Source organism: Neoarius graeffei, chromosome 12, assembly GCF_027579695.1.
Source record: "Neoarius graeffei isolate fNeoGra1 chromosome 12, fNeoGra1.pri, whole genome shotgun sequence".
Classification (NCBI taxonomy): Eukaryota; Metazoa; Chordata; class Actinopteri; order Siluriformes; family Ariidae; genus Neoarius; species Neoarius graeffei.
Window position 1 is genome coordinate 48,695,446 of NC_083580.1, and position 22,929 is coordinate 48,718,374.

The window sequence follows — 22,929 nt, forward strand, 5'->3', positions numbered from 1 at the left end:
AACCTCTTTCTCCAACCATTCCCAGCGGAACTTGTTTTTCACTATTCTGTCGATTTCTTTAACTCGATTTGCATCTTTACACTCGATCACGGAGGCTGCCATCTTTCAACTCTGTTTGAAGCGAGCTTACGTACAGCTATCTAACAAGCGCGTTCATTGGTTGTTACAGAGCGATGGGCCAATCACGTACCTCGTTTCATCTCAATGACGGAATTACTGAAAGTCGGAACAAATAGGATATGAATGCGGATATTTGAGCGAAAAATCGGAAAAAATTTTTCAAATTTTGAGGTGAAAAAAGCGGAATTCCACGAATTCGCGGAAAAATCACATCCCTGCAAGTTGAGTTTTGACCAAAAAGTTCTATTTTGGTTTCATCTGACCATATGACATTCTCCCAATCCTCTTCTGGATCATCCAAATGCTCTCTAGCAAACTTCAGACAGGCCTGGACATGTACTGGCTTAAGCAGGGGGACACGTCTGGCACTGCAGGATTTGAGTCCCTGGCGGCGTAGTGTGTTACTGATGGTAGCCTTTGTTACTTTGGTCCCAGCTCTCTGCAGGTCATTCACTAGGTCCCCCCGTGTGGTTCTGGGATTTTTGCTCACTGTTCTTGTGATCATTTTGACCCCACGGGATGAGATCTTGTGTGGAGCCCCAGATCGAGGGAGATTATCAGTGGTCTTGTGTGTCTTCCATTTTCTAATAATTGCTCCCACAGTTGATTTCTTCACACCAAGCTGCTTACCTATTGCAGATTCAGTCTTCCCAGCCTGGTGCAGGTCTACAATTTTGTTTCTGGTGTCCTTTGACAGCTCTTTGGTCTTGGCCATAGTGGAGTTTGGAGTGTGACTGTTTGAGGTTGTGGACAGGTGTCTTTTATACTGATAACGAGTTCAAACAGGTGCCATTAATCCAGGTAACGAGTGGAGGACAGAGGAGCCTCTTAAAGAAGTTGTTACAGGTCTGTGAGAGCCAGAAATCTTGCTTGTTTGTAGGTGACCAAATACTTATTTTATTATAAATACTTATTAATTTACCAATTAATTAATTAAAAATCCTACAATGTGATTTCCTGGATTCTTTCCCCCCCATTCTGTCTCTCATAGTTGAAGTGTACCTATGATGAAAATTACAGGCCTCTCTCATCTTTTTAAGTGGGAGAACTTGCACAATTGGTGACTGACTAAATACTTTTGCCCCACTGTGTGTGTGTGTGTGTGTGTGTGTATATATATATATATATATATATATATATATATATATATATATATATATATATATATACACACATACATACATACACACACACTTTTATATACATTACATTACACACACACACTATAAGCACAGTATCTTGCAAAACTATTCATCCCCCTTGGTGTTTGTCCTGTTTTGTCGCATTACAAGCTGGAATTAAAATGGATTTTTGGGGGGTTAGCAGTATTTTATTTACAAGATTTACAAGATATTTAGAAATTTCTTTCCCATGTTGGTACCTACATTCATACTAAAGGGTGGGTTATACCACTTGATGGTTCGTCTTTTTCCTTTTATTCCCCTTGGCACATGCTCGATCGTCAGCGGTGTTGTAATTTAGACGACAGTCATAGCCGCTTTTCTCTAGCGCTTGTTGATGTAGGGCAATACCCTGTTGAAGGATTCTCTGTTTGATGATATTTCTTTGAGCCTTTTGTTGACCGCTAATCGGATATTCCTAATGATGGACAGCGGGTGGTTGCTGTCATTATGTACGTAGAGTGGGGTGTTGTTCATACTCGAATGTAACAAAGAAATGCAGCCTGTGTACAATGGAAACGTTTTTCATAATATGTAAACCTAATATATGTGCCTCAAACAAAATAAATTAACTGGCCAGCACATGCTAGCATGCAAGTAAATACTTATTTAAGACAGTTAAGTTAGTCAGTCGAATGCACCTGAAGCGAGAGGGCACAAGCTTTCTTGAAACAAGTTTGTAGAGTGGCTATTGAATTGACTTCTCTTAGCTTTTAATTATATACAGTATTACATGATCACGTGAAGATATGAAGTTTATCTTTGAGTGATGAATGTATATTTCATGAATGAGCGAACGAGTGAAATATTTTTAAACACGGGAAGATAAACTTCATATCTTCATGCGGCCGTGTAATGTTTTTTTATATTATATAAACAGATCCACAAAAAAAAAAAAAGGCAAGTTAATCAAAATAATTTTAATTTTGAACTGGTTTGCCATTTTGACAACGTGCATCCAATCAGCAGGAAAACACTGGGAGTGACGTCATTGGAAGAAAATGCTGTTCCTAAAAGCACCAAAGATGCTACGAAGTTTGGTCTAAAACTATTCAAAGGTAAGGTGGAATTGTGATTTATCTATTTCAAAACAAAGTATTTTATGTGACTTGCATAGATAAGTGACAAGCCGCGCCGTTATAACATTTGCATGCCACTTTTGAAGTTTGAAATAAATTATTTTTTTAAATAAGAATTGTTTTTTTTAAACTAATCATCTGTATATTTATACTGAAATGATTATCCGCCTCAGTGAATATTGGTGAATAATAACCTCGACTTTTAATTTAATTAATTAATTAATTTAGCTTTTGCCATAGGAAGGAGTGATTCCACGCTTATGGGTACTGAAATGGGGACATGAACTTATTTTTAAAAATTCACCTAAAACCATTTCTTTTTTTTACCATCAGATCACAAAACATGTAATCTTTAATGAATGATATGTTAAAAGATAACTTTCATTTTCTGAGATGTAATAAAAACATATTTATATGCCAAAGTCAGAACGTAACAGAAGTGTTGTGGACATATATATTCTCAATTTTAACAATGTAGAATTACTTTTTGAAACATAGGAAGGTGATGTTTTAGCAAATATAATTAATAAACATGTGTAGTAGAATAAACATACACATTCTTTCAATAAGATTAACATGGTATATAGCTAGATTGTAATTAATTTGTAACAGACGCGAGATGGACAATCGTAACAGAAGTAATGTAACAGACATCATTTTGGAACTCATAGGCTTGACTTTGGCATATAAATATGTTTTTATTACATCTCAGAAAATTAAAGTTATCTTTTAACATATCATTCATTAAAGATTACATGTTTTGTGACCTGATGGTAAAAAAAGAAATGGTTTTAGGTGAATAAGTTCATGTCCCCATTTCAGTACCCATAAGCGTGGAATCACTCATATATATATATATATATATATATACACACATACACATACATACATACATACATACATCATGGCATGGGAAACCACAACAGCTTGCGCCAATTACAGTGGCCCCATTGTACCGAATCTGCATATCTTTAAACTGTGGGGGAAACCGGAGCACCCGGAGGAAACCCACGCGGACACGGGGAGAACATGCAAACTCCGCACAGAAAGGCCCCTGCCGGCCGTGAGGTTCGAACCCGGAACCTTCTTGCTGTGAGGCGACAGTGCTAACCACTACACCACTGTGCCGCCCTTCTCAGTTATTATTTCACAGATATTCACTTCGCCTTCGGCTAATAATTATTAAATATACACTACCGTTCAAAAGTTTGGGGTCACCCAGACAATTTTGTGTTTTCCATGAAAAGTCACACTTTTATTTACCACCATAAATTGTAAAATGAATAGAAAATATAGTCAAGACATTTTTCTGGCCATTTTGAGCATTTAATCGACCCCACAAATGTGATGCTCCAGAAACTCAATCTGCTCAAAGGAAGGTCAGTTTTATAGCTTCTCTAAAGAGCTCAACTGTTTTCAGCTGTGCTAACATGATTGTACAAGGGTTTTCTAATCATCCATTAGCCTTCTGAGGCAATGAGCAAACACATTGTACCATTAGAACACTGGAGTGAGAGTTGCTGGAAATGGGCCTCTATACACCTATGGAGATATTGCACCAAAAACCAGACATTTGCAGCTAGAATAGTCATTTACCACATTAGCAATGTATAGAGTGGATTTCTGATTAGTTTAAAGTGATCTTCATTGAAAAGAAGTGCTTTTCTTTCAAAAATAAGGACATTTCAAAGTGACCCCAAATTTTTGAACGGTAGTGTAAATCAGTAAGAAATATGAGAAAGGCAAGAACTAGAGAAAAGAAATTCAGATTCAAAAAAGCAGAACTGAAGCATGAAAGCTGAAATCATGAATAGCAGATGAGAGTTTGTATTTACCTTTTTATTCTTCTCTCTTTCAGAGTTCACGTGATTTTCCACCTGCTTTTTAAGCTGCATAATGGCGTCCTGGGCGCCTCTGTACTTCCCACTCAGCATGTTGTTCTCCTGCTCTCTCGTTACAGCAAGCTTCTGCGCTGCCTCTTTCTCATTCTTGCCATCCTTCACCTCCTGCCAGGCAGCAGTCACCTCTAGTGCCATCTCATCCTGCTTCCTCAGAGCATCCTGAAGAAGCTGGGTGAGGTGATTGATCTTGCCCTCCAGGGACTCTCTCATCTGCTCATGTTCCATTTTGGTAACACAATCATTTGGAGTTGTGTTCTTTTCCACAGTAGGCCTTTTTTGTAAGGCATCCAACTGCGAAGTCTTCTGCATGAGCTGCTGTTTAAGGATGTCCACCTCGGATTCTAAATTCTTGATGGCATTTCCTAACGAGGCCACAACCTGAGTGTGGTCTGCAATGCTCACTGAGGACTTGGCCTGAATTTCTGCATCCTGTTTGAGTTGTGAAATCTCTTTCAGCGCTGACTGATACTTGACTTCAGTGTTCTTTGATGAATTCTGCATATCTTTCATTTTAAGAGTCAGCTCTTGCAATTTTTCCTCATGCTGCTGTTTAATTAAACACATTTCCTGTGATAACTGCTTGGTCTCCAAGCTTTTGGCTTGGAGCTGGCTTTGGGTTTCAGCAAGTTCGTTTTTTCGCCTCACTGTAAGATTTCGAGAGCTCCAACAGTCGCTTCTGGAGTCCTTCAATAACCCCGCCCATCTCAGCCTTCATCTCATCAAAATCTTTAGCGGCGGCCTCAACGGACACTGTGCCACGCAGGGCTTCCTGAAGCATCTTGATCTCGTCCTGAGCCTCCTCGTACTTCTCAATCAAAAGAGCCTTCTCCTGGTTAATATTCTCCACCAAGATGCTGTAAGAGTTTTTCAGTTCCTGATGCTCATCCTCTATAACCTGACGACTCTCACTCTCGAGCTGAGCCTCCAATTCTTTTATCAACTGAGCATCATGCATCTTCTCTTCCTGCAACTTGGCCAGCTTTGTCTTCAAATCTTTAACCTCTTGCTCAAGACAGCCTTTCAAATACTGAAACTTTTGTACAACTTGATCATCTTGGCTCGGAGATCCTGTAGGTGACACTCTCACCCTTGCTACGCGGAGGGTTTCCAGCTCCAACACCACTTCCTGGTACTTTTTCTGCATGTCTGCCAGTTTGGCCTTGAGCTCAGGCATGCTTTCTGATAGGCCTTCATTTCCAATTTCCCCTGTATGAGCGCTGAGCTCGAGTTTGGCCTGCAGGGAGCGGTTCTCCAGCCTCGACTCATCCAATTCAACTTGCAAGCTCTGCAGTGCATCCCTAAGCAGTGCAAGTTCTTCCTCATACACAATCTTCGTGGGTTCACTCACTTCTTCATGCTTAATAGTGGAGACCTCATGCCCAATGGAGAGATCGAATTCAGCATGAGTGGAGTGGTATGATGTGTTGGAGTCGATACTGTTTGGGCGCGAGTCCCCCTGGCCTTCTTCACCTTGAGGAGGTGGACGCTTCTATTCAGCAAAGAGAGGAAAAATAATGCAGCTAATGTACACTTGCAATACATTATGCACCCTTGAAAATTAAATAAACAGATGACAAAACAATTCATACTCGACCAAGCACCTCTACTGCCATCTATAGAAGGTCATATGTAAAAGTGCTCTGTAATAATGCACGTACTTAATGAGTGATTTAAATCCCCACAGAAAAAAAGTTATAATAATTATGGCACATGGATGGTTCAACAAACATTAATAATAATTGTGCTCAAAACAATGCAAGCTAATTTTTTGGCAGATCACACCAAACCAAAAAAAAAAAAAAAAAAAGTATCCAATGTTCCTCAATACTGATCAGCCAAGACAAGTTTGGTTGTCTCTTCAGTGTTGCATTGCAGCTATGAGACTAATGTAGCTAGCAAGTAATGAAAGCTTATAGTTGTCAGTTTTCCATCGTACAAGCTGCAAGTCTTAATCATCACACTCTTGTCTCAGGTTATTCAGTGTCTCAACTACACTTGCTGATGTGCTTCCAACGCTGTACACTATTATCTCTACACATGGAGAAAAGGACAAAACAAAATATATTGAAACGGAATTATTTTAAAATGTTATAATGGCATGTACAGTACAAAATCACGTTACCAAGTAATACAACTACTTTAAAGGCAAGTATGCGATTTATATATGCTAAACTGGAGGTGAAGGTGATGTGTACTTGTTAACTGCACTGTAAAAGCTGCCCCCCCCCCCCCCCCCCCAAAAAAAAAAAAAAAAGTTGGGATGGTATGTTAAAATTAAAACTGAAAACAATAATTTGTAAATCATCTTTGACCTGTATTGCATATTGCACTCAATGCAACAATGCATAATTTGATGTTTTGCCTCATGAATTAGCATTTTCAGGTGTTATTTTGTCCCATTCTTCCTGAAAACAGGTGTTAAGGTGTTCAACATTACAGGGTTGTCGCCATATTTTTAAATTCAAAATTTCACCACACATTCTCTATTGGGGACAAACGGGACAGGCACCCTCTTCGTCCGCAGCCATTCCTTTGTAATATGTGTAGAATGTGGTTTTGCCTTGTCTTGTTGAAATATTCTTGGAAAAAATGTTGTCCTGAAGGCAGCACGTGTTGCTTCAAAATCTTATTTATTTATTTTTTTTAATTAATGCTGCTACCACAGAAGTGAAATGTACCGTACCAAGTGCATTGACAATCTCATACCATGACGGACCTTGGCTTTTGGACTTCTTGTTGGTAACAGTCTGGATTGTCCTTTTTTGTCTTTGGTTCCACACTGCATCTATTTATTCCACAAAGAAAGGAAGAAAAAAAAAAAGGACCCGGAACACCAATTCTTCTGACCACAATACATGTTTCCATGGTGCATCCCATGATCCGTTCCAGATGCCTCCAAGCCCAGAGAAGTTGACAGCGCTTCTGGACACAGTTAACATAGGGCACGCCAAAGTAATCCCATGCCCATGTGATGATATAAGCTATAGAATGACTGTTCTTGTTGAAGCGCTGTCTGAGGGATCGGAGATCATGGGTGCTCATGTTAGGCTTGCACCCTTGCCCTTCATGCACTGAAATTCCTCCAGATTCCTAGAATCGTTTAATGATACTATGAACATTAGAGGGTGAAATATCCAAATTCCTTCATATCTTTCTTTGAGGAACATTGTTTTTTAACATTTGTTTTAAACAAATATTGTAGTTGTTGACAAACTGGAGATCCTCAGCTCATCTTTGCTCCTCAGAGGCTTGGCTTTTCCTGGATATTGATTTTGTACCAAATCATGATTACAATTACCTTTTGACATTACCTGTTTCAAATCATTATTTAATTGTTTTACCTCATTACTAGCCCTAAATTTCCCCGTCCCAACTTTTTTTGGAATATGTTGCTGGGCTGAAATGCAGGAATGGATGAATATTAACAAATGAAATGAAATTGACCAGACAAAACATGAAATATCTGGGGTTCATACAGTCTGCAATGAAATACAAGTCAAAGCAAATTTTGAAAATCACTGCAGGGCTCGACATTAACGATTGTCCGGGACAAGTGATACTTAATGTCGGACAAGTTCATCGTCCCAGTTACTTGTCCGATCGGACAAGTGCCAAAATATGCTGATATTCGGGTTACATATCAAATTTATCAGTTTATTCACATGATTTCCGAAGCATCTCACTCGACATATCGTTTTGATGAATTGCTGGATGTTTCTATTCGGAAAGAGCGATGTGCGCATGCGCAATATTCCACTTGCGAAACCGGCCAATACCGCTTTGTGTATTTGAGCTGAAAAGTAAACGGTCGTTTATGATTGGTTTTAATCGTGTCATACACGTGGATTTGTTGACATTTCTGTTGGCGGGATCATTATTCAACTGTATATTTACGTTGAGTATGTGGTAATTTCCAAATCTTTGAATTGTTGTTGATGGTGGTCATTATATAGCCGAGCGTGTGTGGCGGGGTGTGCTGGGCTTGGAATGTGCGCCTGCACGCGTGTGGATTGACAGGGAGTGAGGTAGGAGTGGGGAAAGTTATCTATGAAACACCAAGCTGTCAAATGGCTGCTAATTAGGTTACCGGCTGTATTAATTAACTAATTAGTAATGGGAGTTTAGGGATTTGAAACATAGGGCTCTATAATTTAGATATAATTATGGATTATTTGAAATTATCTTTTTTTTTACCATTAAATACCATACAGGAGCCACACTGAATAATTAACAATTAATCAGTGGAGGATATATATTCAAAATTAATAATTTAAAAATGAAAATATATATAAATTTAATTTTCTGGTTTTCAATTTCTCATAAATAAATTAATGATTGATGGAGTCCAATTGATGGAGCAGAACTCAAGGGTTGATAGATGAAGATGAATAGAAACTTTATTTATATCCATTCATCTGTGAGTCAATAGAGGTGTGGAGGTTTTCATAAGATATATTATCTTGTCATTTGATAACTAGATTTCAGTGTATAATAATCAGTGATTTACAGTATTAGTCAATTTTGTTATCAGTTGTTTTTATTTGTAGCATTGTTATTTGTTTCTCTTGTCCAAACTAGTGATATCTCATCAAGTCGTAAATTTTATGATCATGTTACTTTTTGTGATATTTGTTACTGAACTGCAGAGTACTGATCTGTGTATATATAATGGTTAGTGTTTCTGGATCTCATAGTATAGTTATTTTGTTCTTAAAATTTTATGTTCATAATTTCTACTCTATTGGAATATATTGCTTCTGAACTTCAGCATGATAATTGGTGAATTATGGTATCAATCAGTCTGTTTTACTATATTTTCGAACTTTTGCCTCAGTATATCAAGTATTGATTACTTTTGACTCATAGATATTATGCATATGTTGTGAATTCGGAAACAAATGCCATAAAGATTGTTGGGTTACAAATAGTTTGTGGTTTTTTTTCTCAAATATTTCTTCAGACAAGTAAATTTCCTTTCAACTTGCCCGACAGGACAAGTGGTTTCAAAAGTTAATGTAGAGCCCTGCACTGCTTTCTTTTTTTTTTTGCATTTCCCATACTTTTTTCCTGATTTGGGGCCGGACAAACATTGTAGTTTGAGTGCAAAACTAAGGAAGTAAATTTCAGATACTGAACTGGCCATATCTGATTGACTCCATGTGCAGTAAAAAGGTACTGATGAAGCAAAACCATTACCTTGATGATCTGGGCAAGCTGCTGGTTCTCCAGTGAAAGTGAGGCCACCTTGGCTTGAAGGGCTGCAAGCAATGCTGAGTTTTCATTGCGTTCAGTCTGCCTCAACACAGGAAAGCAAACAGGGCTTACTTTCAAAAGACCTTTTTATTAGGTCTGAGGTCCAAGAAAAACAAATAAACAAACAAACAAAAACCTCACTAAATTTCTATAAAAGCATATCATATGGCATGCCTGAGCACTGATTTTTGGCTCAGAGAAATGGACTCGGATCCTCTGGCAGCAGCAGCAACAGTCTTATTAAAGACAGGAGGATTCTCCGAGTTAATGTTCAAAGTCACTTAAACCCTTGGGAGCTTTAGAGAGAAGGAGCAAATGAAAGGTCAGGACTGTCAGAATCACAATGTTGCATAAGGCTTTTAATTAGCACCTCTATGGTGTTCATACACACTGGCAGTGACAGGTTTAGCAATGGGTGACATGAACAGCTGCACAAGGCTTCTGAGAAAATTCTGAGATTTGCATGATTGGTTTTGCACGTCACATCAACAATATCACGTCACCCTGTGGGTCAATTAACCTGTTAGCGTGGGCGCCCTGCTTCTAATTTGTATGCCATGCAGCCAGGCTACTTCCTAGTCTCCCACTCAGAAGTATGGGCTGAAGTATGATTAATTTCTATAACAGCAGCTTTGACAACAGTGCAGCTACAAATCACGGGTTTATATGACTGCTTGCTCTCATTCTAATGCAATATCATATCTATAGTAACAGCTCATTCACTAGGACTTATGGCAGGCGATCTATATAAATGGATTAAAATGTGTTTAAATCATTGATATGCTTAATTTTTCTGTAAGCAGATGTTATGGCAGGACTTTTCTGACATGGGAAAGTCTTTAGGTTGGAGGGGTTTCTGCTTCGTGGTTTCTTGCAAACCAAGGGAACTACTGCTTATATCTGCTGTACCGTAAGTGATAACAGGAACTTTTTTGCAGATGTTACACAATATTAAATGCATCTATAAAAAGATAAAGGGTACAACAAGTCATTGTTTAATTTTAAACAACTGTAACCACTGGGAATTTGCTGTGGTCTAAAAGGAATAAAACACTTCAGGATGTGGAGATGTAGTAACAATAAATCTGCTTCATCACAACAATCCATTTATTATTTTAATATAACAGCATGACACTGGTTTACCTCTTCACTTAATGAAATTTGGAAAGTTGTTTAGGGAGATTTTGATGGTATTAGAACATCATTTTTCCAAATAAAATAATCAGATATTTGCTTCTACGCATAACAAATTCACTGTCGATTCGGTTTCACCGAAGTAGTCGCAGCTGGGTAGCAGAGCTTGAATGCATAAATTATCCATCATGATGTACTGTATGACCAAAGGTTTGTGGACGTGTGACCTTGGCACCCACATATACATATATATATATATATAAATTTTTTTTTTTTTTGGGGGGGGGGGGGGGGGGCACATCAATCTTCCCATTCTCAGTCTCCCTTTTGCTGTTATAATAACTTCCACGCTTCTGGGAAAGCTTTCCACTAAATTTTGGGCATAGCTGTGAGGATTTGCTCATCCAGCTACAAAAGCATTAATGAGGTCAAGCAGTGACGTCTGGTGAGGAAGCCTGGTGTGCACTCAGTGTTCCCATTCATCCCAACAGTGTTCAGTGGGGTTCAGGTCAGGGCTCTGTGCAGGCCCTTAGAGTTCTTCCACTCCAACCTTGGCAAACCATGTCTTCATAGACCTCATTTTGTGCACAGCAGCACTGTCATGCTGAAACATGTTTGAGCCTCTTAGTTCCAGTGAAGTGAAATTGGAATGTTACAGAATACAAAGACATTCTATACAATTGCATGCTTCTAACTTTGTGACAACAGTTTAAGAAAGGCCCTCATATTGGTGTGATCGTCAGATGTCCACATATTTTTGGCCATATAGTATATAAGTACAATATCTTGTAATAAGTCCAATTACTTATGTACCGTACTTTCTATCTCTTTGAAATGTACTGACGTTTCGTAATGGTCTGAAGTAGCACAGATGTGAGGCAATCCTGCTGCAGTCACATCCTCTAAAGCACGGTCCTTTACCTGGGCAGGGCCAGCAGATGTAGCTGGTAAAATGGGTTCCAGAAAGCGTCAGTGGCTAAGGATCAAAGCGTCGGCCACATGAGAGAATATTAAAAGGCTTGTGCTGTACTTGCCTTGGGCTCAGTCTGCTCCATAATCTGCTTCAGATCTTCAATGGTCTCCAGCAGCATGCTCTTCTCTTCCTGGAGCTTTTCAACCTCTTCTCTCAACAGTGACGCACTCCTCAGCTCCACCTCCTGCAAAAATGCCACATAATAATAATAATAAAAATAATAATAATAATTCACTCCAGAGTTTTTTGTGCCCAGTCCTGCGTGAAAATGTATTGTCTGTGATATGATATCCTTGTACCTTGTAATTGAACCTCTGGTCACTTTTACTTGACACTGGAGTTTCATTTGGGGTCACATACGGTGGAGACACAACATCTAGCAACTGAAAATGTGCAGAAATATGACAAGGTAATACAACACTTCATTCTTATTAGACTGTCAAGTTTCAAATTTATTTGTGTAGCACTTTTAACAATAAACATTGTCGCAAAGCAGCTTTACAGAATTTGAACGACTTAAAATATGAGCTAATTTTATCCCTAATCTATCCCCAATGAGCAAGCTGGTGGCGACGGTGGCAAGGAAAAACTCCTTCAGACGACATGAGGAAGAAACCTCGAAAGGAACCAGACTCAAAAGGGAACCCATCCTCATTTGGGCAACAACAGACAACATGACTATAACTAACAGTTTTAACAAGAAGTCAGTTTCGTTGATGTTATAAACTCTTCATTGATGGAAACTTGAGTGCAAAACTGTTCATGACAACTGCTGTGCGTGTTCCTGTGAAATCACTTTAAAGTCCAATCAGGATGGAAATAAATTCTTCTTTAAACATTCTGATCAATAAAGTTCATCTTTGTTTTAAAAAACACACCATAATCAACAGACCATTTAATTTAAACTAATGCTTTGGTCAGAAATAAAATAAAGGCACATGTCCAAATGGAGTCAGTCAGGTCATGTCTGATATCTGCTTGTTTAGTGACCAAATTATGTAATGGACTTATGTAAATTCACTAATTAACAATTATTTGCCAATATTGGTGATGAAGTCAAGGTTATTATTCACTGAGCCTGAGGCAGATGACGGTTTTAGGATAAACACCTGTGTGTGTATATATATATATATATATGTATGAGTGATTCCACGCTTATGGGTACTGAAATGGGGACATGAACTTATTTTTAAAAATTCACCTAAAACCATTTCTTTTTTTACCATCAGGTCACAAAACATGTAATCTTTAATGAATGATATGTTAAAAGATAACTTTAATTTTCTGAGATGTAATAAAAACATATTTATATGCCAAAGTCAAGCCTATGAGTTCCAAAATGATGTCTGTTACATTACTTCTGTTACGATTGTCCATCTTGCGTCTGTTACAAATTAATTACAATCTAGCTATATACCATGTTAATCTTATTGAAAGAATGTGTATGTTTATTCTACTACACATGTTTATTAATTATATTTACTAAAACATCACCTTCCTATGTTTCAAAAAGTAAGTCTACATTGTTAAAATTGAGAATCCATATGTCCACAACACTTCTGTTACGTTCTGACTTTGGCATATAAATATGTTTTTATTACATCTCAGAAAATTAAAGTTATCTTTTAACATATCATTCATTAAAGATTACATGTTTTGTGACCTGATGGTAAAAAAAGAAATGGTTTTAGGTGAATTTTTAAAAATAAGTTCATGTCCCCATTTCAGTACACATAAGCGTGGAATCACTCATATATATATATATATATATATATATATATATATATATATATATATATATATAAATAAAAAACACACATACATATATATACACACACACACACCCAGAGGTGCTTGAAAGTTTGTGAACCCTTTAGAATTTTCTATATTTCTGCATAAATATGACCTGAAACATCATCAGATTTTCACACAAGTCTTAAAGGTAGATAAAGAGAACCTAGTTAAATAAATGAGACAAAAAATTATACTTGGTCATTTATTTATTGAGGAAAATGATTCAATATTGCATATCTGTGAGTGGCAAAAGTATGTGAACCTCTAGGATTAGCAGCTAATTTGAAGGTGAAATTAGAGTCAGGTGTTTTCAATCAATGGGATGACAATCAGGTGAGAGTGGGCACCCTGTTTTATTTAAGGAACAGGAATCTATCAAAGTCTGATATTCACAACACGTTTGTGGAAGTGCATCACGGCACGAACAAAGGAGATTTCTGAGAACCTCAGAAAAAGCATTGTTGATGCTTATCAGGCTGGAAAAGGTTACAAAACCATCTCTAAAGAGTTTGGACTCCACCAATCCACAGTCAGACAGATTGTGTACAAATGGAGGAAATTCAAGACCATTGTTACCCTCCCCAGGAGTGGTCGACCAACAAAGATCACTCCAAGAGCAAGGCGTGTAATAGTCGGCGAGGTCACTAAGGACCCCAGGGTAACTTCTAAGCAACTGAAGGCCTCTCTCACATTGGCTAATGTTAATGTTCATGTTCATGAGTCCACCATCAGGAGAACACTGAAAAACAAAACGCTGTGCATGGCAGGGTTGCAAGGAGAAAGCCACTGCTCTCCAAAAAGAACACTGCTGCTCATCTGCAGTTTGATAAAGATCAAGTGAACAAGCCAGAAGGCTATTGGAAAAAATTTTTGTGGACAGATGAGACCAAAATAGAACTTTTTGGTTTAAATGAGAAGCGTTATGTTTGGAAAAAGGAAAACACTGCATTCCAGTATAAGAACCTTATCCCATCTGTGAAACATGGTTGGTAGTATCATGGTTTGGGCCTGTTTTGCTGCATCTGGGCCAGGACGGCTTGCCATCATTGATGGAACAATGAATTCTGAATTATACAAGCGAATTCTAAAGGAAAATGTCAGGACATCTGTCCATGAACTGAATCTCAAGAGTAGGTGGGTCATGCAATAAGACAACGACCCCAAGCACACAAGTCGTTCTACCAAAGAATGGTTAAAGAAGAATAAAGTTAATGTTTTGAAATGGCCAAGTCAAAGTCCTGACTTTAATCCAATCAAAATGTTGCGGAAGGATGGGAAGCGAGCAGTTCATGTGAGGAAACCCACCAACATCCTAGAGTTGAAGCTGTTCTGTACAGAGGAATGGGCTAAAATTCCGACAAGCCGGTGTGCAGGACTGATCAACAGTTACTGGAAACATTTAGTTGCAGTTACTGCTGCACAAGGGGGTCACACCAGATACTGAAAGCAAAGGTGCACATACTTTTGCCACTCACAGATATGTAATATTGTTTCATTTTCCTCAATAAATAAATGACCAAGTATAATATTTTTCTCTCATTTGTTTAACTGGGTTCTCTTTATCTACTTTTAGGACTTGTGTGAAAATCTGATGTTTTAGGTCATATTTATGCAGAAATATAGAAAATTCTAAACGGTTCACAAATTTTCAAGCACCACTGTGTGATTACACACACACACACACACACACACACACACACAATTCCAAAAAAGTTGGGACACTGTGTAAAACATAAAAACAGAATGTGAAGATTTGCAAATCATGGAAACCCTGTATTTCATTGAAAATAGTACAAAGGCAACATATCAAATGTTGAAACTGAGAAATGTTATTGTTTTTTGAAAAATATATGCTCATTTTAAATTTGATGTCAACAACACATTTCAGAAAAGTTGGGACAGTGGCAACAAAAGGCTGAAAAAGTTGTGTAATGCTTAAAAAAAATAATTTGGTTAATTGGCAACAGGTCAGTAACATGACTGGGTATAAAAAGAGCATCCCAGAGAGGCGGAGTCTCTCAGAAGTAAAGATGGGGAAGGGTTCACCGCTCTGTGAAAGACTGCGTGGGCAAACAGTGCCACAATTTAAGAATAATGTTCCTCAGTGCAAAATTGCAAAAAACTGGGGGGGGATCACATCATCTATGGTACATAATATTAAAAGCTTCAGAGAATCTGGAGAAATCTCTGTATGCAAGAGACAAGGCTGAAAACAGACACTGGATGCCTGTGATCTTCAGGCCCTCAGGTAACACTGCATTAAAAGCAGACACGTGTCTGTAGTGGAAATCACTGTATGGGCTCAGGAACACTTCAGAAAACCATCATCTGTGAAAACAGTTCATTACTGCATCCACAACTGCAAGTTAAAACCAGATATAAGCAATATCCAGAAGCATCACCACCTTCTCTGGGTCCAAGCTCTTTTACGATGTACTGAGGCGAAGTAGAAAATTCTCTCGAGGTCTGACGAATCAAAAGTAGAAATTCTTTATAGAAATCAGGGACACCACGTCCTCCAGGCAAAAGAGAAGAGGGACCATCTGACATGTTATCAGTGCACAGTTCAAAAGCCAGCATCTGTGATGGTATGAGGGTGCATTAGTACACATGACATGGATAGCTTGTAAATCTGGGAAGGCATCATTAACGTTGAATGATATATACATGTTTCAGAGCAATATGCAGCCATCCAGACAAAATATTTTTCAGGGAAGGCCTTCCTTCTTTCAACAAGACAATGCCAGACCACTTTCTGCACATCTTAAAACTGCATGGCTCTGTAGTAAGAGAGTCTGGGTGCTAAACTGGCCTGCCTGCAGTCCAGATCTGTTTCCCATTTAAAACATTTGGCGCATTATGAAGTGCAAAATATGACAAAGGAGACCCTGAATTGTTGAGCAACTGAAACTGTATTTCAGGCAAGAATGGGACAGCATTTCTCTTTCAAAACTACAGCAACTGGTCTCCTCAGTTCCCAAATGTTTACAGAGTGTTTGTAAAAGTAGAGGTGATGCAACACCATGGTAAACATGCCCTTGTCCCAACTTTTTTGAAATGTGTTGCTGACATGAAATTCAAAATGAGCATATATTTTTCAAAAAACAAAATTTCTCAGTTTCAACATTTGATATGTTGTCTTTGTACTATTTTCAATGAAATATAGGATTTCCATGATTTGCAAATTATTGCATTCTGTTTTTATTTACAGTTTATATAGCATCCCAACTTTTTTGGAATTGGGGTTATATATTTTATATATACACACACACACACGACATGGAAATGTAATAACGGCGCAGTGCAGATTTGTGTCACTTATCTATGCTGAGTCACATAAAATACTTTGTTTTGAAATGAATAAAATAAATCACAATTCCACCTTACCTTTGAATAGTTTTAGACCAAACTTTGTAGCATCTTTAGGGCTTTTAGGAACAGCGTTTTCTTTCATAATTTGTAATTCTTCCTCACTTCAGGTGACAAAGTGATTGGCCGCCATTTTGCCAATTCGCTCAAGATGATTATCAAGAAATAGTCTGAATCTCTTGACCAATCAATCAACGCACGTGATTTTCTATAAATCACATCTGTATTTATGCGAAAAAGCATTATTGCCCTTCGGTCTCATTTTAAAGATATAATTATTTTTTTAAATAACAGTGATACATGTGTAAATATACCGCTTAATTCAGCCACGGCCAATCTGGCAAAGTGTAGGCAAACAAATTTCTAGCAATCAAGGCTAATGAATTGTATAAATAATACTTAATTCCCAATTTGCTACCTACTCATTTGCATATTATAATTAGTTCATCTGTGCTTAAAATTTAGCTAGCTTGTTACCAAACTTGGCTTCTGCTTTACACTGTTCTTCACTGCATATTAACGAGATGGTTGGTGAACCTGGTCAACATACTACATTAGCCAAACATCAGTCTTAACATAATCAAACATAACATTCGCAAAAGCCAAAACACAATGCAGTGGCAAATTAGCTGGCGAGCTTGGCTAATATTGCTCATTAATAACATGGCAAGTTCTTTTTTTTTTTTAAATCAGTTCAGTAATTCTAAACATGATGACCATCAAAAAGCTCATCATTATGTTGCATGAAATGATGCAGAGGAAAATATAATTACTAAATAAAATAAATTAACAAAATTTTTATTAACAAAGTTAACATCCAGTTTCCTGTAAACTTCAGATCATATTTACACAGAAGTTTTCAGGTGGCATAGACTTCCATCACGTGTTTGCCTCAGAAAATAAACACATCTTGGCTAGTATACCTAATTTCTTTTATTATAACTAAAATTGTCCTGACTGGAGGCTTGATCATGCATGTGGAGGAGCAGAGACGATCACACACAGTGACAGACAGGTCTTTACCTGCACAGGGCTAATAGGAGGAGGGGGTGCTTTTCGTTTTTTGGGGGTTGTGCTCCTCTCGTCGTTTAGTTTAGCTGTGTGATCATGCTGAGATTGTGTGAGAAGGACAAACAAGGTTTAGTGGTTAGTGAGAGGAATAAGAATAACAAGATCAATAACTGTGGCTAAAAATAAAGAACTTAACAGGGAAGAAGGTTTTTTTTTTCCTACAGTGCAAGCTGAAGAATGACCGTGAAGAACAAAAATTATTGAACCTTTACATGAATATTTTGCAAAGGAAAAATGTGTCAAGCATTTAAAAAAACAGAATAGAACTTAAAAGAAATGAAAAACATATATATGTGTATTAAATGAAAAAGAAACTGCATACCTGCTGGCTTCTAGGTGAATTCTTATCTGCTTTATTTTTAAAAAGAAAAAAAATGAATGAAAAATAATTATGGGATGGGAGAATGAAATGAAATAAAATGACATGTCATCCCATTTTATGGATAATTATTCATCTTTTCAGCTTTCATTAATTTCTTACACGAAGAGCAGACTTAGACATTTCAGTTGGCTAACACAAGATGGCAATGTTGCGCCTGAGTAGGTTTGAGGGCAAGTCATTTGCACCCCTCACCTCAGAAACAGCATCTTGAAAGAAAAAGATAAGCACAACAAATGACGCAAAAGGTGTTAATAGATTTATCTTCCTTCCTCCGGTGAAGGAACATGCTGAGGGGTTTCATTCCATTTCCTTCTCCAGGAGCAGATCCAACAGTCGACTCTAATAAACCAACGCTTTTACAGCTTCTTACCGGCTGACTGCTTGCTCATCTGGATTGACTTTTTGCTTGTACTCAAGCTGGGATTATATTACGGGTTGTTTTACAATCAGGGTACGCAAGCTAAAAATCACATTTAACACTTATTATCTTCAATATCAAAAGGCTTGACTAAATAAACTTGGTTGTTTATTGTAGCCCTGTGATGGCTCTATTTACCATGCAAAAAAAAAATTTGGTGATAACGTTATTTTTGGTGAATGTATGGCAATATATGTCATATTTAGCAAAATTACTTGTCTCATTTAGAAAAAGTGCTTTTTTGACCACAGGTAGCTCCAAAAGGGATGCACTTAAATCATTCTTTATACCATAAAACAAATGTTTGGTTCCATATCATTGGAAACATATACCCCTTTTCCACCAAATCAGTTCCAGGGCTGGTTCGGGGCCAGTGCTGGTGCTGGTTCACAACTCGTTCAACTTGCGAGCCAGCTGAGAACCAGTTTGCTTTTCCATAGCTCGCGGTGCTAAGGGAAGCCACGTCATTACGTCGCTGTATATGTCAGTTACGTCGCTATGTTTGCATAAACCTTGGCGCGAATATCGAAGCAAAAACAACATGGAAGAAGCAGCAGCAGCAGCAACAACAACAATAATAATGGCTGACTTCGCGTTTGTACAGCTGCTGCTTCTCATTGCTTAAAAATGGCGATCTTTCACAGTCTTGTTATTATTGTTGGTCTTAACAACTCCACCCCCCCGCTGACGTAAGCGGTTCTTTCCTCTGGCCCAGCAGAGAGTTGGTGCTAGCCTGGAACCGGTTTTTCTGGCCCCAGAGCCAGTTCTTTGTCAGTGGAAACAGAAAACCCGGTTCCAAACTAAGCACTGGCCCCGAACCAGCCCTGGAACTGCTTTGGTGGAAAAGGGGCAATAGTCAAGTTTTAATGTTGAATGCCAGTAAGTTTTCAGACTATTTTGATCAAATTAGTATGCAATTGTGTCAAAAAAATGTCCTCTCTGAGACAGCTAATTTTTCAATGTAAAATAACATCTAAAGCCTCGGTCACAACCGGCTGTACGTGCTCCTACGGCCGGTCTACGTGCAAAAAACGCAAGAAACGCACAGAGGGCGCGCGTGAAACGCACAGAGGGCGCGCGTGTGACATGCTGATTTTCGAGCCGTAAACTGGCCGCAGAGGTTCTTTGTCATGTCAAACAAACTCTACGGGTGCTTACGTTTTTTTCAGGTTGCAAGACAAACTTACGGCCAACATGCGTCTTTCTCCACGAACAAAAAAAACCGCAGCAATTTGGGAAATGCCAAAAATCGCACGGCCAAAAAAAATCGTACGTCCGGTTGTGACCTAGGCTTAAAATGATTATTTTCATCCTAAAATGTGGTCAAGATATTGGGACATAAATATTAGAGACAACTAACACAAAGCTTACAGCCTTGTATTTAAAAGCACTATGGAAGTAGTGGATTCTGAATTGTCAAAAAAAAAAAGTCCTCTCCGAGAATCACTTCATTTGTTTCTCCCATCTTATAGCAGATTACACAAAACTACCATTCACACATGTCAAAAAAATTACCTGAAATCTGTTCTTTAACTTGTCCTTCACTTAAAAACTGGCACAAGAACCAGCTTGAATCAATCTGAATTTTGGACCCCTGTGACACAAACTTTGTACCCTGATTGTAAAACAACCCTGACTTTATTAGAAAAGCGATTTGTGTTTTGTAGTGGAATCAAGGCTTTCTGTGTGATGGTGGTCTGCTTCAGCTTGAAGCAGCAAAGCTTCTGAGGTGTGAAGAAAGCTATAAATCATTGACCTCTTTAATGGATTGCTTGTTTTATCAGGTCAACCTGAATCTATTTGTCTTTACGGCTACGCAAAATGTACTGCCGCCCCTCTGGCCTATCCATCAGTGGCAGCCACCACAGAACAGATACAGTATTGGGATGCTTTCAAATTGTTAAAGCATTGGCTGGAGCAGCTCTAAAACAACATGCACACTGTAGCCAAAGCACCCTCTCCAGTCCTTGCTAGCCTAGGCTGCTCTAAATTATACAACCACAAATATGAAAACGTTGGGACGGTATGTTGAAATTGAAATGAAAACTGAAAAAGCTTGATAAATAATCTTTGATGTGTATTACACTCAAAACAATACAACACATTATTTGATGTTTTACTCAAATTTTGTCCCTCCTCTAAAATAAACATTTATTTCAATTTTGATTCTTGCAACACATTTCAAAATAAGTTCAGATGGTATAAAGCAGGGGTCACCAAACTTTTTTCTCTGGGGGCCACATTGTCATTCCTGACTGACTATGATGGGGGGCCGGGGTCGGGTCAGCTATATGACCCAGACAAATATGACCACCAGCAGGCCTCACTGTGTAGTAGAGATTACTAGCCTGGCACAGCCATCCCCACTACTATATCCACACTACTATATCAACACTTGATTCCTGGCACATATTTGTTTATCTTTACTAGTGGTTTGCAAAAGTAGTACTCGAGTCTTCACACTTTGTTTTAATTTGAAATACCACAGATATTCCATTTATTTATTTTCTAATAAAAATAACATCAAAGCTGTCAAGGTAAGAAACATCTGCCTAGTTGAGGTGATTGACACTGGCAAAGGTGAGTGGAAAATTATAAATTGTAGGTAGGCCTGTTGATATTATTAATAATATTAATAATAATTGTGTGCAGCACTTAATAAAGGTCAAATAAATAGGCCTATAAAATAAATACATTTAAAAAAAAAACAGTGAAATTATAATAATATGAGCAATACATCAATAGATCACAGCAGTTGTGCTGTGTCCTGCACGTCATTGCTCTCATCCATGGCCAAAGCAAAAAACTCGAATTCTGACTCTCTCATTCAGCTGGTCATACACGTTGCCCCCCAAATCTTCGGTTTGCCTGGTCATAGTAGGTGCGGAGAGACTCACCGCGTTGAGCGCATCCTTCTTGTCGGGACACACCTCCTCGGCCACAGCAAGCATGCATACTTTAACAAAGTCCCCATCAGTAAACGGCTTTCCATGGGTAGCTAGTAGGTGAGCTGCCTTATAGCGAGCTCGGATAGCAGGCTGGTTGATCTGGGTTTGGCGAAGGAATACATTCTGTTGTGCAGCCAGTCCGCATTTCATCCTCCGAATCCTGTCTTCTCTGGTTTGCCCTCGCAAACTAGCATACTCTTTGTGGCGGGTTTCATAGTGACGACGCAGATTATATTCTTTGAAAACCGACACACTTTCTTTACATACAAGACAAACTGCACGGTCCTTACACTGAACGAAAAAATAATCGGTGGTCCACTGTTCTTTAAAAACTCTGCACTCTCTGTCAGCTTTTCGCTTACCGCTAGCCATTTTGTTGTCCTGAACACTGACAGTTCTCTGCGCATGCGCTGCCTGTCACTGCTTGATCGCGAGCATATGACGAAAATTCGGAAAATACGAATAGTTCATTTTATAACTAAATATCAATTTTAATTGATAAAATCAACAAAATACAAGATGCAGACATGTTATTATTTGCCAAAAAGCAATTTAAAAAAATAGGCCATGACCACTTTTGGAGATTGCCTCATACAGCCGGTTCAAGTGGTGGGGGGCACAGGGGCTGGGGGCCGGTCAAAGGGGGTGGCGGGCCGGAGTCGGCCCGCGGGCCGTAGTTTGATGACCCCTGGTATAAAGGATTTACCATTTTGCAATGTTGCCATTCCTTCTCACAACACTTAGATGTTTAGGGACTGAAGACACCAAGTGATGAAGCATTTCAGGTGTTATTTTGTCCCATTCTTCCTGTTAACAGGTCTTAAAGGAGAACTGAAGGCAAATTTTTTATCAATCAAAATTCTATTTCTCCTTTTATTAAATATAGGAACGCATTTCTGATAGCTATTTTGTCACTGCTATAGCAAGTTATGAGTGGTTGAAATATGCTCTGTAATATATCAGTCCATATGTCAAAGCAATGGCCATAAACGAGATTTGTTGAGACCTGTGCGAGACATCGCTGGACGGAAGTAAAACATACAGTGGAAATCAATCAACGCGACCATCATCTACCAACGTTGTCAAAAGACGCACGCGCCCTCTTTCGAATGCTGATATAATCAAACTGAAAGTTTTGTTTGTTTTGATAGCAATCAGGAAAGTTTGAAAAAAGTAGGCAGTAATCGTCATTTAAACTCATTTTTGTGCAATATTTCGTTTGAAAAACAGTTTTCAAAATGGCGGCACTGACACCTGGCTGACACTTAATGTTTCGAAGTCTCACACAAGTCTTGTGAAGATCGTG

At 38.4% G+C, this 22,929-nt stretch overlaps 1 protein-coding gene across 1 annotated transcript in view; it reads right to left on the reverse strand.

The window, feature by feature from the left end:
* rai14 (retinoic acid induced 14) overlaps positions 1–22,929 on the reverse strand; it is a 223,541-nt gene that overhangs the window by 10,617 nt on the left and 189,995 nt on the right. The window contains 7 exon segments of the mRNA XM_060935956.1: positions 4,216–4,917; positions 4,919–5,770; positions 9,478–9,573; positions 11,703–11,825; positions 11,941–12,024; positions 17,828–17,914; positions 18,198–18,223. Coding sequence (XP_060791939.1) covers positions 4,216–4,917; positions 4,919–5,770; positions 9,478–9,573; positions 11,703–11,825; positions 11,941–12,024; positions 17,828–17,914; positions 18,198–18,223 — 1,970 coding nt within the window.